Raw genomic sequence first — 18,559 nt, 5'->3', positions numbered from 1 at the left:
ATACAGCTAGAAAGTACTTTACTGTTCTGTGCTTTTTCCTAGATTTGGCTATTACAAACTGTGCTGCTGTAAACATGGGCATGCATATATTGCTGTGGTATGATGCTTTTAGTTCTTTTGGGCAGATACCAAGAAGAAGAATGGTGGGGCTGGGGATTTAGCTTAGCGGCACAGTGCCTGCCAGGCAAGGGCATGATCATGAGTTCGATTCCTCGTACTGGAAAAAAACAAAAAAAAAAAGAATGATTGTGTCAAAGGGTACCTCTAGTTCTAGTTTTTAAGGAATCTCCACGAGGACTGCACCAGTCTACACTCCTACCAACAGTGGAGAAGCTTTCCTTTTTCACTACAGCCCTTCCAGCATTTGTTATTAGCTGATTTCTTTCTTTCTTTCTTTTTTTTTTTTTTTGTTAGCAGGAATCAAACTCAGGACCTTGCTTGCCAGGCAGGCACTTGTGCCACTGAGCTGTATGCCTGGATTGATTTCTTGATGATAGCCACTTTTTTTAGGCTGAGATGGAATCTCAGTGTTGTTTTAATTTGCATCTCTCAAATGACCATTTTTTCATATCTATATTTGCCAGTGTTACTTCTTCATCTGAGAAGGGTCTTTTTCAGATGCTCATTCTGGATTGGGTCTTTAAATTTGGAGGTTTATATTTTGAGCTCTTTCTGTACCTTAGATAGTATTCCTTTGTCTGAGGAACAGCCGGTAAAAATGTATTTCCCACGCTGTTGGTTGTCTCTTCGTAGTTAGCAGTTTCTCTTTCTGTCCAAAAGCTTCTTAATAAGATGAGATCCCAGTCTTTAATTTTTTGTGATAGTTCCTGTGTGACTGGGGTTTTGTTTATAAAGTCTTTGCCTGTACTAATATCTTCAAGAGTTCTACTAGTCTACCTTCCAGCAGGTTTAGTATTTCTGTTTTAATATTTGGATCTTTGAGCCATATCAAACTTTGTTGAGTGCATGGTGAAAGACATGTGTCTAGTTTTAATCTTTGGAATGTGCCAGGTTTTCTGAAACCATGTTTTAAAGAAGATATTGTTCTTCCACTGAAGATGTTTGGCACCTTTGTCAAAATATGTCTAGAGTTATTTCTACGTCTTCTAATCTGTTCTATTGATCCTTGGGTCTGCTTTGTGCCAGTACTATGCTACTTTTCATCACAGTAGCTTTGTAGTATAATTTCACGTCATGGATTATGATGCACCCTGCTTTACCATTGTTGGTGAACAGCAAAGAAAGAGCCTCTTCGAGGTTTGGTGTCCAAACCTTGCAATAGAGCAACATGAGGAAGAAAAATGGAGATAAGTGAGTTCTCACTATTCAGGAAAGACCTGAAGCTAGAACTGAAGTCCATGGGGAGAGTAAAGACAGAAAATTCAAAGAAGATGAAGGAGGTTGCAGGCAGCACTTTCTCCCTTAGCCCAGACTCACTGCATGGGAGAGGTGGCTTGAAACTGCAGACACATAGTGAACTGAATGCTAGTGACCCCAGAGGCCTCCTTGGAGAAGTGCACCAGTGGAGCAGAGCAGTGGATGCAGTGGACTGCAGTGGCTGGTGAGTTGTCCTATTCAAACCTCCTGCGAAAGAGGACAACTGCCTGCATCCATCTTGGAGAGAGACCAACTGAACTCTGGACTTGGAGCAGCTGTGTGTTCAGCCTAGTGGCTCACCCTGAGTTTAAGTCCACAGCAGGTTCTGGGAATGCAGCAGACTGGGTGGATCTGGTTCCAGCCTTGCAGACAGAGATCAGCCTCAACTTCTTGGAAAGCAGGAGTGCAGGCTCTCTAGGAGCACCCTCTAACCCACCACAGAGATGCTTTTTGTTTCCTGTGATTGACTGATGCAGAGATAGACTCTGTCTGACCCTGCTGTTTAGCACTGGTAACAGAGACACACCTTGATGTGGATATTGTTTCTTTTCTTTTCATTCTTTTATTTTCTTTTTCTTGTTTTATTTTCTTTCTTGTTTGTTTTATTTGCTTTTTCTTCATTGCTTGTTCTTCTTATTTCTATAAATGTGTACATGATTTCTAGTTTGTTGCTGTTGCTCTGTCCTATTCTTAGTTTTGTCTTCTTCCTTTTCTCTTTCCCACTGTCTCCTGCCTCAGTTTCTCAAAGCTTGTGTGGTGCTCCTTTGTCCTTTAGCCATGCCGCTAGTCTCTTCCTTTTCTTCTCTTTCTTTATTTTCTTCCCTTACTCTTTTAAAATTTTTTCCCTTGAGGGTAAACTTGGCATATCGAGAGTCTATTTACTCCATACAGTTTCCTAGATTATCTTCCATTTTGTTATATAACCATGAATCTAGTTCATGCAGTTAAAGGTGGCCAATTAATAGTTACCTCAGTCTCCCATTTTCCTAAGCTGCACTTGATGCTATTGTTATTGCAGACTGTATCACTTTATCCAAAGTGAGATAATCATTCTAACCAGTTGTTCTTTGAGTTATACCAAGATGGAGGTTGCCTAAAGGTCTTACAAAATACTATAGGCCAGTGCCAAGAACCAGAGGCTGGGCCAAATAGACAACAATTTCTCAACACCAGTCAACTGAAGAGGTAGGATTTTCCAACAATCTCAAAGCCCAAAAGCCAGCTATACCTGAAAGGCACCTCTGAGAAACAGTTATTTCCTAATGATTCTAAATACTACTAATAAAGCTATTCACCATAGGCAACTTGCAAGCATCAACCCAGGAATTAAACTAAAAGAAAAATACAAAATGAGATGCAACCCCAGATACCCAGCATACCACAAGCAAACCCAAGGGCCAACGAAAACCACCCACCCAGAATCTCTGAATTGGTAACAGAAGAACTAAATAAGCAGATGAAAGAGGCTCTAAAGTTGTGATTATTTTTATATAGTAATAACTGTTCCTGTTTCAAATACTTCCCAATAATTAATAGCATGCAGATTAGTATTATTTTAATACCTATTGGCAAACAGGGAGTCCAAGAAGAAGTTGATGGCAGTGATGGATTGTACTTTACACCCTTAAGGAACAAGCAGTGCTCCAAGGGTACTTCATTTCTCTCTAAACAAGAAAAATCTTTCCAGTACCACATTACTGCTGTTAAGCCTCTCATCAATTTTTTCAGCAATTTTTCTTCCTTGTATGGAAATGTGATGTCACAATGTATCTAAGTCATGACTGTCATTTCCATACAATGGATATTTCAGCAAAAACTAATGTGTAGATGTTATGGTTGATACATTGTGTCAACTTGGGGAGTCTAGAGGTTTGGCTAAGTGACTCAGCAGAAAGCCAGGGTGCTTACTTTGTATACATCCTGAGCCTGTGGAAGAGGAGGGCATGGGGATTTTGTGAGAGCTACGGGGGTAGCCTGTTTACAAAGTAAGGCAGGGAAAGAAGCTGCTTGCTGCCATTCCTCCGGTTTGCTCTGGCTGTTTGCCGTTCGGCTGCCATTTTCCCCCTTTGCTCTTGTTGCTTTGCTACCTTCTGCCCCGGAGCCAGCCAGATATGGACTGAAACCTCCACAAACTGTAAGCTAAGTAAACCTTTCCTTCCTTAATTTTAGAAGTTGGGTATTTTGTCTCAGCAACAAAAAAAATTAACTAAGACAGTAGAATTCAGAGAGCATCTCTAAACTGCCTAAAAGAAAGCTTGATACAAGGAACTGAGTGTAAATTTTCCTTATGCTATCATCAATGTGTACTTCTTTTTAGTTTTTATGACTTATTATAATATATCATTGCAGGATATTTTGATTCATTTTATTTTATTTATTTATTATTTTTTTATTTTTTTTGGTTTTGGTTTTTTTCTCCGGTACCAGGAACTGAACTCACGACCTTGCGCTTGCCAGGCAGGCAGTTTGCCGCTGAGCTAAATCACCAGCCCCTGATTCATTTTATATGAACATAAAATTTACATATATTCTTTCATAACTTTGAACCCATTCATCATTTTCTTACCTATAACTTAGGGAACTTTGCCTATGTTTTTAACTTCCTATTTTTCTTGCTGTTTGAAATCCCTTTATATATATAGTACCCAGGCTAAGAAGAATAATATGTATCTTATTTTTGCTTTCTTTCCCATGGCAAACCACAAACTCTACCATATAAATTACCCTGTATATGTTTACAGTTAACTTCAATCATTTCTTTTTTTGGATCTTGTCAATTGGTTAACTTATTTAAGAAGCACATAATTAATTTATAGTGTAAATAATGCATTGTGTTAGTCTTTTGTAAAGGGAAAACCAAGAAAAAAATTTTTCTTATCCTTAGAGAAATATAAAATCTGCTCTCATTCTATTTTTCTTTTGCTGTATTATTTTCCTTGTTTTTCTCTATGCTGGCTCTGTGCAGTGCACCTATAATTCAAATTAGTTTCACATCCCATTTCAACAGAACCAGTTGTCTTACTGCATGGATATTATGAGATTGAATTTGAAAGTTTGTGAAAAGCCTACCGAACAAAAATATCTTCAAATATAAGGCATATTCATTTTAACTTTCTGTCTCCTCATAGAAAATGTATGCTTATTAGGCCAGCGGCTGTGGTATTTTTTTTTTTAGATGAGTTTGTTTTGGATTTAATTATTAACACTGTCACTGTGAACCATTTGTTGAAACTAGATAAAACATACTTTCTCATCAGCAAAATGCAAATTATAATTATACTCATGTCCTAAAATTTCCATAAGGAATAAATCTGATAATCCATATAAAGCACTCAGAATAGCACACATAAAATCACAGACGAAATTCTAAAGAAATAACAGGTAGTGTCTATCACTTATCATGTAAATATTTTAAGCATTAACAGTAATTATCTAATCTACACAGAAATTGTGTGGAGAAATGCTACTATTATATCTATCACACTAATTATTATTTAAGCCTAAATTCTTAACTAACACGGTGATTGGCACAGAGCAGACACACAGATATTTGTTAATGTCTTGTTGAACTACAGATAATAAGTACCCTTGGGTCTTCTATTAACTGTATCATCAGCATCTTTAAAAATAGATCCTGACTACAGCAGAAAAGGAATTTAATGAAGTACACTAGATTGGATAGCTCAGAGTATCAGCATAAGGATTGGAGACACTGGCTCAGAGGTGTGCAACCAATGATCCTGCACCCACTCAAAAAGACCAATCTCTTGACGACCTCATGGAACACAAGTCTGCAGCTGGCACATCTACTACCACAATTCAGATCATTAAAGTTATCGTTATCAGTGCTATCATTAGAGATTTGATGCAACTTCCAGGATTTGTACATTTTTAATTAAAGAAACTTGAAAAAACAATTGTTCTTCCTTTTGAAGGAAATATTCAAATTATGCTAAGTATAACTAAACTATCAAAGTGAATGAAATTTATTTGCAGTCCCCATGCAAAGCTAAGGCATGGACTAATAGCTAACATAATTGTTATTCATATTTTTCACATCTTTTCAGTATCATATCATTAAGAAAATATGACCCATCGCATAGTGAGGTCATCTATATTACTGTGAAGTGACTTGTACCACAAAAGCTGAGAATTTCATTATCCCTACAACACAATGGAGAATGTTTTACTTCTTTGACTTACATGTGAAAGAAAACTATTTCTTGTCATCTCTGTTTACAATGATAGAGAAAATGATTTGTATCAGAGAATAAGTAGTATCCTTTGTACTGTGAACTATGCCACTGGTAAATATGTAAGATCAGAGGAAGCAGGTTCAGCTTTAACTAGACTCTATGCTTTAGCTATACTCAGCATGATGAGTTATTTGCAGGTGAAATATGAGCATTGTCCTCATCATTCCCAGGTGTTGATTGGTTGTCTACTTCTCACAGTTGTATCATGCTTGACAAACAATAGCACTTAGCACTTGGACTGCTAGGAGGAGGAAGACCTCCACTTTGTCTGTTGACATTAGTGTTCTTTATCCCCCAATAGTTTAGAAAGCCAGTGTCCCTCTATTCTAACCCTTTAGTCAAGGAACTGGAAAAGAAATATGGCATTGGTTATGATATTACTGATCCTAATTCTAAAAGGATATAGAAAAAGTCCATTCACTCAACTGTTTCTGTTACTACACCCTGAGACATGGAATATCATAGCATTCAGAGCCCTAAGGATTCAAAGGGAAGATTTACCCTACTTAAGCTATGGTATAAGATTTCTATGTCTTTGACATGATTCTGGGCTGGAAATCTGAAAGGAAGTTTTGTTTTTTTTTCTTTTCTTATGACTCAGATCAAGCCTTTGTTCCCAGATGTAGGTTTTAAACATATTATGCAAACAACATAAAACTCCAAGAGATAATCCTCTTTTAAGTCCTTAGGAACTCTGATCTGATTAGTATAATGTAAAGTTCCTATAGGTTCCTTATAAGTAGCACACTGGATCTGTTGTACATTATGAAACCAATGTCCATTGTGCCTCTGAGGCCTAATAGCTGCTATGAAGCCTCAATCAGAATGGGGTAATTGTATCTTCATTGAAATCAGAAAGCTCATCTGATTTTACACAGACTTACACTAACTGGTGTCCCCACCGTACAGAAAACAGTGAATACAGCCTTCATCATAGATTCTGGCAAGGTATTTAAGACTGTATTTAATGTTTTTTTCTTTCAAATAAAAACTATTTAATTCTTGGTAATCTTGTAGGAAATTAGTCTTCATAGAATAATTTAATAATAAACCTTATATGGCTGCCGGCCGTGGTGGCACACGCCTGTAATCCCAGCACTCAGGAGGAGGAGGCAGGAGGATCATTGGAGTTTGAAGGCAGCCTGGGCTACAAAGTGAACTCAAGGTTAGCTTGAACTGCATAGTGAGACAGGGTCTCAAAAATAAATGAATAAATAAATAAATAAATAATTAAATGAATAAACAAATAAACCTTAGCGGCTCAGGATTTAGCTCAGTGGCACAGTGCCTACCTGACAAGCACAGGTCATGAGTTCGGTTCCGGTACTGGAAAACAAAACAAAACAAAACAAACAAACAAAAAAATGAAACCTTAAAACACACTCTGTGGTGAGACTGGACATGATAAACACTGGGTTGTAGATGGTCACCTTTTGATTAAGAATGTTCAGAGGCTCATCAGGAGATGAGGGGTGGAGCACTTACCTAGCATGCACATAGCCTTGGGTTCCATTTTTTCTATAAACATATTATTGCAATGTTTAAAATAAAGACAAGATTGTATCTGTCAAATGGAGGAAGATTTACTGTCTTCGTGGGTGAGACAATAAAAACAAGAACTCATGCTTTGGATTTCTCTGAGTCAATACCAGCTTTCTCAATTACTGATTTCCAGGCTCCACATCCTCATGCCTTTCCAATCAGTGTTCTTTCTAACTGTAATATAAACATTCTAGCAGGGATTTAAATTCAATCTTGGGACCAAAGTTTATTTTGAAGTCCTATAGCTGCAAGAGATAAAAAATTTTCTTTTCCATAGTCTTTGAAAATCTCTAGCATTTATTCTGTACTCCGAGAAGAAATCGTAGGATTTTGCACTCTGTAAGCATGCTGTATCTATTACTAGTAACAATGCACCCCCAGTCTTTGAACTTTTCATGAACCATATTCACTATGAGATATACACACTGAACTAAATGGCGTTCCAGTAACAACAGTTCATTTTAGTTAAACATGTAGTATTTCTGCTATTGAAGACCCAATGACAATACTACATAAACTTGTAAAACTTTTTTTATGACTGTTTGAAAAAACAAATCATTTATCCAATCAATTGTCTTTGGAAGTTATTTTCAAAAACAACTTTTGATATTTGTGTCACTGTCACTCAGATTCTTCTCTGTAAGGAAGAAAAAAGTGTTTAGCTGACTTAAACTGATAAAAAAATCATACTAAAAACACATTATATACAATCACTAAGAAATGTAGAAAAATATAAAGCTCTTTTATATGATCAGGAAACACTAAAAAATTTTTGCATAAGACTTTTCAGTGGGGTTATCTCTACTATTTGCTATGAACAACAGATTAAAATTAACATTACTTTTTTGGCTGTAGCACTTACCTCCTCAGAGAACTGCTTCTAGCATGCTCTTTGTCTTTGTATCAACACCCTTAAGATATAAAATCTGGATGTGTAACATTGAATTACATGATTTAAAAAAGGCACTTACACTGTCGCTGCAAGAGTGCTGTGAAAGCTTCTCCATCTTCCATAGGTAGAGATATGACCCTGTTTGAATCCTTTCTGAAACACTTAAAAGGCCCCATTACCTGGGCAACCCAATAACCCATAGATTTCTATGACTTGCTTAATGTATTGATGCAAACATTTGTCCCATACTTCAAAGAAAAACTAAATGTTAGGAAACAATGTTATTTCTAGGAAAATACTAAGGAGTGGGGAGGTATATCTGACTTATACCCTTGTGTACCAATCACTGTGTAGCTGTGTAAAATTTGTGAGTTCACAAACTATTGCAGGGAATTCTCATTTACTTTATGCAGTATCTTAGTTACTTTCTCATTTCACAGACACAATGCCAGACACTCACAAATTAAAGGAGTGAGTTATTTTGTCTCACCTTGCAGTTCAGAGTTGACTAGCTCCAAGGAAGAGTGGAGTGGGAGAAGGGCAGGAGAGAAAAAACAACGCAAGACATGCTGGCAGAAGGCAGAGGGTGAGATTAAAGGAGGAGATAAACCTCCCAGGGTACATCCCCAGTGACTCAATGCCTCCAAGCAAGCTTCAGCTTCCAAGATGCATTTAGCTATGAACTCATCAGTGAACTAATCCACTGGTGAATATCACACGCTCATGACCCAGTTAACTCCTCAAACCCACTCCTATGAACCCATGAGTATTAGTAAGGGGAGATGTGGATAAAAACCATAACATGAGGGACTATAGAATTTTATGAGTTTCTGTAGGAACTCTGTACCCATGACCCGGGACAGAGTATTTTAAATAGAATTGTATTGATAGATAACCACTTGAAGTTGGGGGCGCGGGTAATGTATACCAGTAATTCTAAACTGGTATACATTGTTCAAATAATTACTTTGAAATGTTTGAAAAAATTGTTTCCAAAGTTTTCAGAATCAGTCAGTTCTAGTCAAAATTGTAGAGTTGCAGTTTTTGTATTGGACTGGTGGGTCATTTGTCAGTGTTAACTTTCTACCATTCAGATATTGAATGCCTGCAGTTTTTTGTCTCATCTTTGCTTGATACTGTCATTCTTCTTAGTTATATAGTCCTTCCTCATTTTGCCAGTTTTCTATTTTATGTACTTAAGGCCTCTATTTCTGTAGTGTCAAGGATTTCAATACCCTTACTTAGTAGAAAAATTATTCCCATTGAAAATCAAAAGACATAGAGACACATACTATTACCCAAAAAACTAGCACTCAAGGAGCAAGAAATAGTTGTATGAGATTGTTCTAGATTGGTAATAACATTATAATCAATGGTAGAATTACTTTGGTGCTTATTTGCTAGCTTTCCAGGCAAGACAGTATAAACCTAGACTTATTACAGATAAACGAGAAAAAAAACAATCAAATGAATAAGTACAAATACAGTTAAGTAAAAAGCATGTATTAGTCATGTGTTGATATATACAGGAGACCACAGCATTAATATAATTATAAGAAAGTAATTTTTGGTCTGTTAGATTATTGCTTATAATTTTTTTTATTAGTGTTTTTCACTTCCATTTATTCCAAAAATCTTTTGTTAACATATGTAAACAGAAAGATGACTTTAATTGCATTGCATGCAAATATCATAAAAGAAGGAATGATAATTTTTTGCTTGCAAATAAATATTTGCTTAAGTAGTTCATATATACTTAGACATTTTATTGTTTCAGTGTATCAATGTATTTGAAGAGCTTTTTTCCATATTTTACATTTGTTTTAGATACTGTATAGTTTATTACCTTTTTATTTTAAAGATATAAGAACAAAAACATCTTAACAAACACACATACATTTAGAAAATAACACAAAAACAATACAAGCAACACAGAATCTCAGACAAGATGGTAGGAAATTAACAATGGTTGCTGTATTACATACTGATATATTCAATTAGGAGTACTATCACGGGGGCTGGGGATTTAGCTCAACGGTAAAGCGCCTGCCTGGCAAGTGCAAGGTCGTGAGTTTGGTTCCTGGTACCGGAGAAAAACCAAGGAGTACTATTATGTTCTCATAATAATTATCCTTATTACCTTGTGATTGTTACTGAAAGATACTTTATTTGTTCCAAATTGTGAAATGATTATAAAAACACCTAAAATATGAACCAATGGACTTTTGATATAGAATAATAATTAAATAATATCATATTATTTAAATTTCTACAACACAAATTACATAAATACTATGTTGACAATTTAATGGTGTTTTGAGTGTTTTTTTAAACAGGTATTTACAAAATCAATTTAAAGTTATCCAGTTAAATATTCACAATAAAAGAAACAATTGATAAAAATCATGAAAGAAAAATTTCCTGCTTCAAACTTTACTTTCCATAATTTTTTTTCCATGACAATAGCATCTGATTCGGACTATTTTGGTTGCTTTACAACTCAAAGAATAATGTATAGATAAAATGATTAACCCAATTACTCCTCTTTTAAGGAAGTAAATTATAAGATACTAAGGTTCTAAAAGCTTTACAATATCTAAATGATTCTGAATATTTTTTCAGTGCTAAAGATTGACCTGAGGGTCTAATATCACATAGGCAAACATTTTAACACTAAGCAACATTCCTACCATTTTTGCCTTAATTGCATTTTGAGACATGATCTCAAAATATTGCCTGGGCTGACTCTGAACTTGCAATGCTTCTGGCATAGCTTCCAAATATCTGGAATTAGAGGTGTATGCCACCATGCCCGGCTAACACATCTGTGAAAGTATATTCTAAAGCAATTCTAAATAAAGGTTCTGAATACTGGAAAATATATAATCAACTATATTGTTCAGTAGTTTTAATGTTCATCAGTACTGAGAGAAATATATGGACAAAGCCACTGTTTCATATGACCATAACTTTTATAGCACGACTCTCATCTATTTAATTCACCTGTGAAGCAAGCATGAGAATAAAAATCATGAAATAAAAATACAAAAGATCACTATGGAAATACAAAAGTTTTTTTTGGAACATTTTATTTATGGAATATTTTACTGAAAATAAAGTTATGAAACAAAAAGTTATCTGCAGTCTGCATACAAAGTTTCTCTAGTACAATTTGCATGAAGAATTACTAGAGATACAATTAGGTTAATATTTAAAGCACTTAAAAAGTGTACCTTATCAAAGTTAAAATGAGAGAGTGAGTGTGAGAAAGAGAGAAGGAGAGGGTGGAAAGATCATCAGTCTCAAAATTAGGTATTTATATACCAAATATTAAATAGAGTTTCTACCAAGGGAAAGGGAAAGAAAGCAACAAAACTTGTTAAGCTATTTTAAAACTCATTTCATTTCAATAGAGAAATATTAGTACTCCATAGTTACCATGGTGCATAGCTAAGTCATCTATAATTTATTGGAAAGTTGTCACATAGCCTAAATTTCTTTCCTCCACAGAACTCATTAATATAATACATTCTACCGGCATTATTTGTTTCACATGAATTAGCTTTCTTAAAGAGACAGAGACGGGCTATAAATTTCTACCAGCATAATGTTATTAGTATTATTATTGTTATGTCCATGTGTTTTGTGTCTCTACACTCCTCAGAAACAGACTGCAGAAAAGTACTCAACTGAAAATGTAGTTAGCACATAGGTATTTCTAGAATAATTACCCTCTAAAAATGCATATGAATTTAGGTCTTTGGATGGATATTACATGACTCATTGTTATTTTTATAAATATATCTGTACATACATAGTAAGAAGTACGGATAGTTTCATTTATTTGTCACTAAGAAGTATTTTACATTTACATAGAGCATTACTCTTTATTTTATATCTAGACCTGGAAATTATTGTATGATAAAATATTACTTGACATGCCTAGTGTTATATTTTATCTTTGTTTTATATAAATGAATGACATGTGTAAATCCATATATCATTCAAATTTCATAATCTATAATTATGAATTTTATCAATTGACAAAAGTGAAAGACAAGCTACCCACAAGAATATTTGGGGAATTGTATTTACTTCTAAGTATAATGTATTTGAAATTTAGTAAAAGTTCTTTTAGAATTTGAAGTTATGGTATATCATTAATTAGTCAATTTCTTAAATAGGTGAGATGTTTATCCATACTTGCTGTCATAGACTAAAACATCTGTATGTACCGTGCACAGCAGATGTTCAATAAATGTTTTGGGTAAGTGTCAGTAGTGACTCTTAATGACTTCATAATGAAGCAATTATTTAAGTGTCATACTTTAAACCCTTTTTCCTAGAAATTGGGTGCTGACAGTTTGCAGCAGATATTCCCTATTACACATTTTTTGGTAAAATAAATTCTACTTCTAAATAATTTTTAACTTGCATAAAATTCACTAATTTAAAATCCATTCTAATACTGCTATAATGAGCAATGAGGATAATTAAGTATTCATAGCCATAACAAAATTCAAGCTTATCAGAATTGTTCAACTAAAAGATGACAATGAAATGAATGATTAGTTTTCAAAGCAGTGGCATCTGCTCGATGAATAATCCAATAACTGCTTTCCAGTTTCTATGCATAAATTCGGCATTCAAAAGAGGGAGTTTTTCAAAAGAGACATATGGGTTCAAACAAGTGCAGACGTCTTGTGCAATTTTTTTTTTTCTGTGAAAAGCCTTTTGTTTTATTTTCTGTTTTTCTTCAGGTAAAGTCTATACCTCTGATGTTCAAAAGATGACAGATGTATCTTTATGCTTTAGAAGAAATAATCCCAATATTCATGAATGTAATTTGCTTTGAATTGTTAGAAATGTGTATTTCCTGGCATTGATGAGCTAGGAGAGATATGAGTATTAAAATATACCTATTTACAAAAATATAGAGATATAAGGGACTGGGAGTTTAGCTCAGTGGCACAGCTCCTGACCAGCAAGAGCAAGGTCATGAGTTCAATCCCCGGTACTGGAAAAAAAACAAAGAAAAAAAATGTATAAAAATATAAGTGTATATTAACAAGGCTTACTTTATCAGATTACAATAGACTGTTTAAGGAACTGTTAAGTAATGGTTTATTTTATTTTTTTCACTTTTAAATCTTTCATTAGTACCTGGTTGCAGTACACAATGATTGCATTTGTTGTGGGGAGCTGGTACATGTGCACAACACGTTTTTATTCTTTCTTCATCCTGTTCCTCTCAGCTCCCTCCTTCTCTAGATCCCTTTCCATTTAAGACACGTCTACTCCCTACTTCCTATTACCTAACATTTATTTTTCTCTTTATTTATATTTTCAATTTCTCATATAAGAGAAACTATTCAATATTTTAGGTTGTGTTTCTGACACATTTCACTAATTTTATGGCCTCAAAGCTCATCCATTTTACTACAAATGGCTCAACTTTATTCCTTACATCAGAGTAGTGCTCTACTGTATGTAAACACCACACTATCTTCACCTATTCCTCTGTTGGTGGACATATAGGCCACTTCCAAAAATGGACTATTTTGAATTGTGTCACTATAAACTTTGGTGTGCATGTATCACTGTAGTGTGATGTCCTTAACTCTTTCAGAAATATGGGAATATTTCTGGGTCAAATGGAATTTCTAGTTTTAGCTTTTGTGGAACGTCCACACTGATTTCTCTAGTGGTTGTACTAGATTACATTCTCTCCAAAAGTGTAGCAGTATTCCTCTCACCTTCAGCCTCACCAGAATTTGCCATTATTTGGTCTCTTGACGATAGATAAACTTTTTGGGATAATATGGAACCTTTGCATAGTTTTAATTTGCATTTTTTAATGGTCAATCATGTCAAACATTTCTCCATAGTTGTCTTAAGAAGAAGTAAAAAGTGCAATAACTAATTCAGTGCTTGCCTAGATCAAAAAGCAGGAAAACTTTCCCTAAATTTATAACGATAATGTAATAGCTATTACTGAATAATAAGAGTGACTTTTTAAAATGAATACATTAACTAAGTAGACATTAAGAGCAACAGCCAGGAACATCACAAGTTAAGTGAAAGTTTAGTTAAATTAGCATTATTTAGTACTTTTTCATTTGCATAGGAGCCAATTAATATGGAGATGTTGTATTATTATTTAATTGTAGAAAGTATCTAATTTCTTTTTAAATTTCATCTCTGCCCCATTGATTGTTCAGGGAATGCTATTTAATTTACATATGTTTATGCATTTCTTGTGATTTCTATTGCCATTGAATTCAAATTTCAATACATTATAGTCTGATCATATGCACTGGATAATTTCGATTCCTTTGCATATACTTAAGCATGTTCTATGAGCTAGTATGTGGTCTATTTTGGGGACCATCCTATGCACAACTAAAAAGAATGTTTTTCTTGTGTTGTGAGGCGACACACTCAGTAAATATCTACTAAGTCTATTTTTTCAAACGTTTGGTTCAGTTCTAATATTTCATTGTTGATTTCTGTCCATTTCATTTGTCTATTTGTGACATGATGGTATGGATATGTCCAAATATAATTATATTAGTGCTTATTTAATTTTTCATGTTCATTAATATTTGTTTTATATAATTGGATACACTGGTATTTCTTGCATGTGTATTTATGAGTGTTATCTCTTCCTCTTGGATTCCCTTTACAAGGATGTAGTGACCTTCTTTATCTCACTTAATCAGTCTGGGCTTGAAGTTCACATTGTCTGCATACATGAATTTATGAGACACAATGAAAGCAGTCCAAAGAGGGAAATTTATAGCAATGAATACCCAATATCAGGAAAATAGAGCAAGTACAAATAAACAACTTAATGATGAACCTCAAACATCTACAAAAAGAACAGAAGGGTAATCTAAAATTTCTTAAGAGGGAGGAAGTTATAAAGATTAGAGCAGAAATCAACACACTGGAAACTAAGAAAAGAATACAAAAAATCAATGAATTGAAGACTTGGTTCTTTGAAAACTTAAATAAAATTGACAAACCCTTTGCCAACCTTATTAAGAAAAGAAAAGGCTCAAATCCACACAATTAGGAATAAAAGGTGAAATCACAAAGGACCCTGCATAAAATCAGAAGATTATCTTCACCTGTTTTGAAAACTTGCATTCCAATAAAATAGAAAGTGAGGAAGAAATGCACAGATTCCTAGATACATACAAATTACCAAAGCTGAATCAAGAAGATATAGAAAATCTTAAATAAACCAATATCAATCCATGAAATTGAAGATTTCATGTAATTATAAACCTACCAACAAAGGAAATCCCAAGCTGTGACATATTTATTGTTGAATTCAACAACAAATTAAGAGAAGACCTAACACCACAACTTCTCAAACTCTTTAATGAAATTGAAACTGAAGCAGTAGTCTCAAATTCATTTGGAAGCAAGCGTTACCCTGAGACCAAAACTACTTGATTTAATAAGCTAATTCAGCAGTATAGCTGGGTACAATGTTAATACTCAAAAGTTAGTAGCCTTCCTGTACACAAATAACAACTTACTGAGAGAGACATTAGAGAAATAACACATTTCACAATAGGATAAAAAATGAAATAATTAGGAATCTATCTAATGAAGGATGTAAAAGATCTCTACATTGAAAACTACTACAATTCTGAAAATGGAGATTGAAGCGGATATCAGAAGATGGAAAGATATCCCTTGCTATTGGGTAGGAAGAACCAATATAGTATAAATGGTAATACTTCCAAAATTGTTATGCAGCTTTAATGTAATTCAGATCAAAATTCCAACAGCATATCTCACAAAATTAGAGAAAATAATCCTTAAATTTATTTGTAACCAGAACAGATCTCCAATAACAAAGAAAATTCTGGGCAACAAAGGCAAGGCAGGGGGCATCACAATCCCTGACTTGAAATTATACTACAAAGCTACTGTTATAAATACAGGGTGGCACTGGCAAATTAATCCGGAGAGATTTGGAGACTGTGTACCACACAGTATTATGGGAAGAATAGTGAAAAATATAGTTCTTGCCATGATTCATTTCACAATTTCCAAGTCTTCAACCACTGAAAATGTTTTCCAAATCCTGTGGTGATGGGAGAGTGTCAGAGGGAAACCCAAATACGTTATTTTATAAGATTGGCGTCAGGGGCTGGGGATTTAGCTCAGCGGCAAAGCGCCTGCCTGGCAAGCGCAAGGTCGTGAGTTTGGTTCCCGGTACCGGAGAAGAGCCAAAAAAAAAAAAAAAAAAAAAAAGGAAAAACAATTCTAACACATTACAATTTCATCTTCTACTAAATTCCTACTTCTAAATAAGATATTTATTTTAAATATTAAGATGTTAAATGTTTTGTACAAACATATATAAAGTTTGAATTTTATAATGAAAATGTTTAATTTTTAACATTTTTGCAGATGAATTCAAGTTCTTTATGAAAAGGCTACCTATGCATTACTTCCTCAACACATCAACAATAATGCACCTGTGGACGATGGATTCTAATTTTCAGCGCCGGTATGAAGTACTGGAGAACAGCATGAAGCAACTTTTCCTAAAGGCACAGAAAATTGTACACAAACTCTTTAGCCTTAGCAAGAGGTGTCATAAACAACCACTCATCAGCCTGCCACGACAAAGGTAAGACAGGTACCAATGCAGGTGACTGAGGATATGGCTTTGACAGTGAGCTCTATTTACTATTGTCATCAGAGGTGTGATTGTATATTTGGCAGTGTGTTATTTATATTAATAAAGATAATGAGAGAACAATGTTGTCTTTAAGGTTCCAAATAATAAATTGGATTTTTTTCCAAATTAAAAGGAAAATGGGTTATGGATTATTATACTTATATTATTACTTCTTTTATTTTGTTTTATTATAATACTATAAAGATCATTCAGACTATCTCTATGCAGTAATGAATTAATAATTGTCTTCCAGTGAAAAGAAAATCCTAAAATCCTAAAATTTACAACTGTATTGGGAACAAATGATGTAAGCATGGTTGCAAACTAATATCCCTCCTTATCTAATTTGCAATAATAATAATTCTTCAAGATTTATGTTCTATGAACAATATTTAGGAAATCATAAATTTTATTCTATAACAACCTTTTGGAAATTACTCTGAATGATGTTAACATTTAACGTGAGTGAAGACAAAATCAAAATTTTTGCGTCGAAAAATATTTGGAAAAGGTTTCAGATCGCCTGCTTTAAATCATCCGGATTACTCAGTGTGATAAAAAATTGTGCTTATCTAGTTGAGGACTGCTGAAAAACACATCAAAAAGAAAAAGTACAGGAAAATATAGGGCAAGATTACAAAAATATACAACTGTACCAGTATCTCTGCTATAACATGCTTGGATTTTGACTTGATGTTTAAATCATTAAGAGAAGAAATCTATAGTTATAGATTTCTTTCACACAAAAAACCCCCCAAGATTTATAATCTATTTAAATCCTACTTAAAAGGAACTTGTTGACAGTTTTTCCTTTTTCATTCATTTTTGGTATATTAAAAGTTTGTGGAAATCTCCCCCAAAGCTAACTTGTGGATATTTTCCTTAACTGTTCAGTAAAAATAACTAAGTACTAACTCCTCATAATCACCAATCTGACCCTGGGTAATTCAGTTCTATATATTTATATGACCTACTATTTGTCTGACAGACTTGCATATTCTGAATGTTTCAAATAAATGGGATCATATATGTTGTGGCTTTTGTGATTGGCATCTTTTATTTAGCACAGGACTGTCAAGTGTGTCAGTGCTCTAATGTCAATAGTATGCCAGTTTGTTTATCCATTCACAATTTGATGGAATTTGAGTTGCTTCAATTTAAAGTATTATGAATAATGTTCACATGAACATTCATGTCATCTTTTTGTGTGGACATGTGTTTCCATTTCTCTTGATTTTGTACTGAAAAGGAGGATTATAGGTAATTGTATGCTGTATGATATTTCTTAGGACATACCAATGTTTTCCACTGTGGCTGAACCATTTTATATTTGCATCACCCGTGAATGACAGGTCAATCACTTATCTTTGACAATATCTTCTATTTTGTGTCTATTTTATTACAGCCATCTATGTAAGGGTAATGTGTTGGTTTTGTGGTTTGATGTGTGTTCTCTTAATTATGGTAAGTGTAAAACATCTTTTCATGTTTGAATGTTTATTCAAATATTTTACCCAATATTGTTTCATTATTGGTTGAAAGAGTACTTTGTGTATTTCAAATACCAACCCCTTATATGTTACCTAGAAGATATACAATTTTTTTCCTTCTATTATCTTGTATAGGATTTCATTTTTCTTTTTTCTAATTAGTCTGTCTTTATGTATATCTAATTGTATCTCTCATGATGTCATCAAACACATACTTTTAGCATTTTTCTTGATGTTCTCCAAGAACTTTTAATTGACATGTCTTATTTTTACTTCTTCATTTTATTTTCCCATT

General features: G+C 34.0%; 1 protein-coding gene across 3 annotated transcripts in view; it reads left to right on the top strand.

The window, feature by feature from the left end:
• The window catches only part of Brinp3 (bone morphogenetic protein/retinoic acid inducible neural-specific 3), a 370,214-nt gene that overhangs the window by 291,030 nt on the left and 60,625 nt on the right, over positions 1-18,559 (top strand). For all 3 annotated transcript variants that reach the window (XM_005375093.2, XM_005375094.2, XM_005375095.2), the window contains exon 7: positions 16,501-16,723. In XM_005375093.2, the coding sequence (XP_005375150.1) occupies positions 16,501-16,723 (223 nt within the window). The remainder of the gene's footprint in view (positions 1-16,500; positions 16,724-18,559) is intronic.

The sequence above is a fragment of the Chinchilla lanigera genome, unplaced genomic scaffold (assembly GCF_000276665.1).
Source record: "Chinchilla lanigera isolate Chin_1 unplaced genomic scaffold, ChiLan1.0 scaffold00005, whole genome shotgun sequence".
Taxonomy (NCBI): Eukaryota; Metazoa; Chordata; class Mammalia; order Rodentia; family Chinchillidae; genus Chinchilla; species Chinchilla lanigera.
Note: the sequence above shows the minus strand (reverse complement) of the source record. Positions and strands in the feature narration are given on the sequence as shown.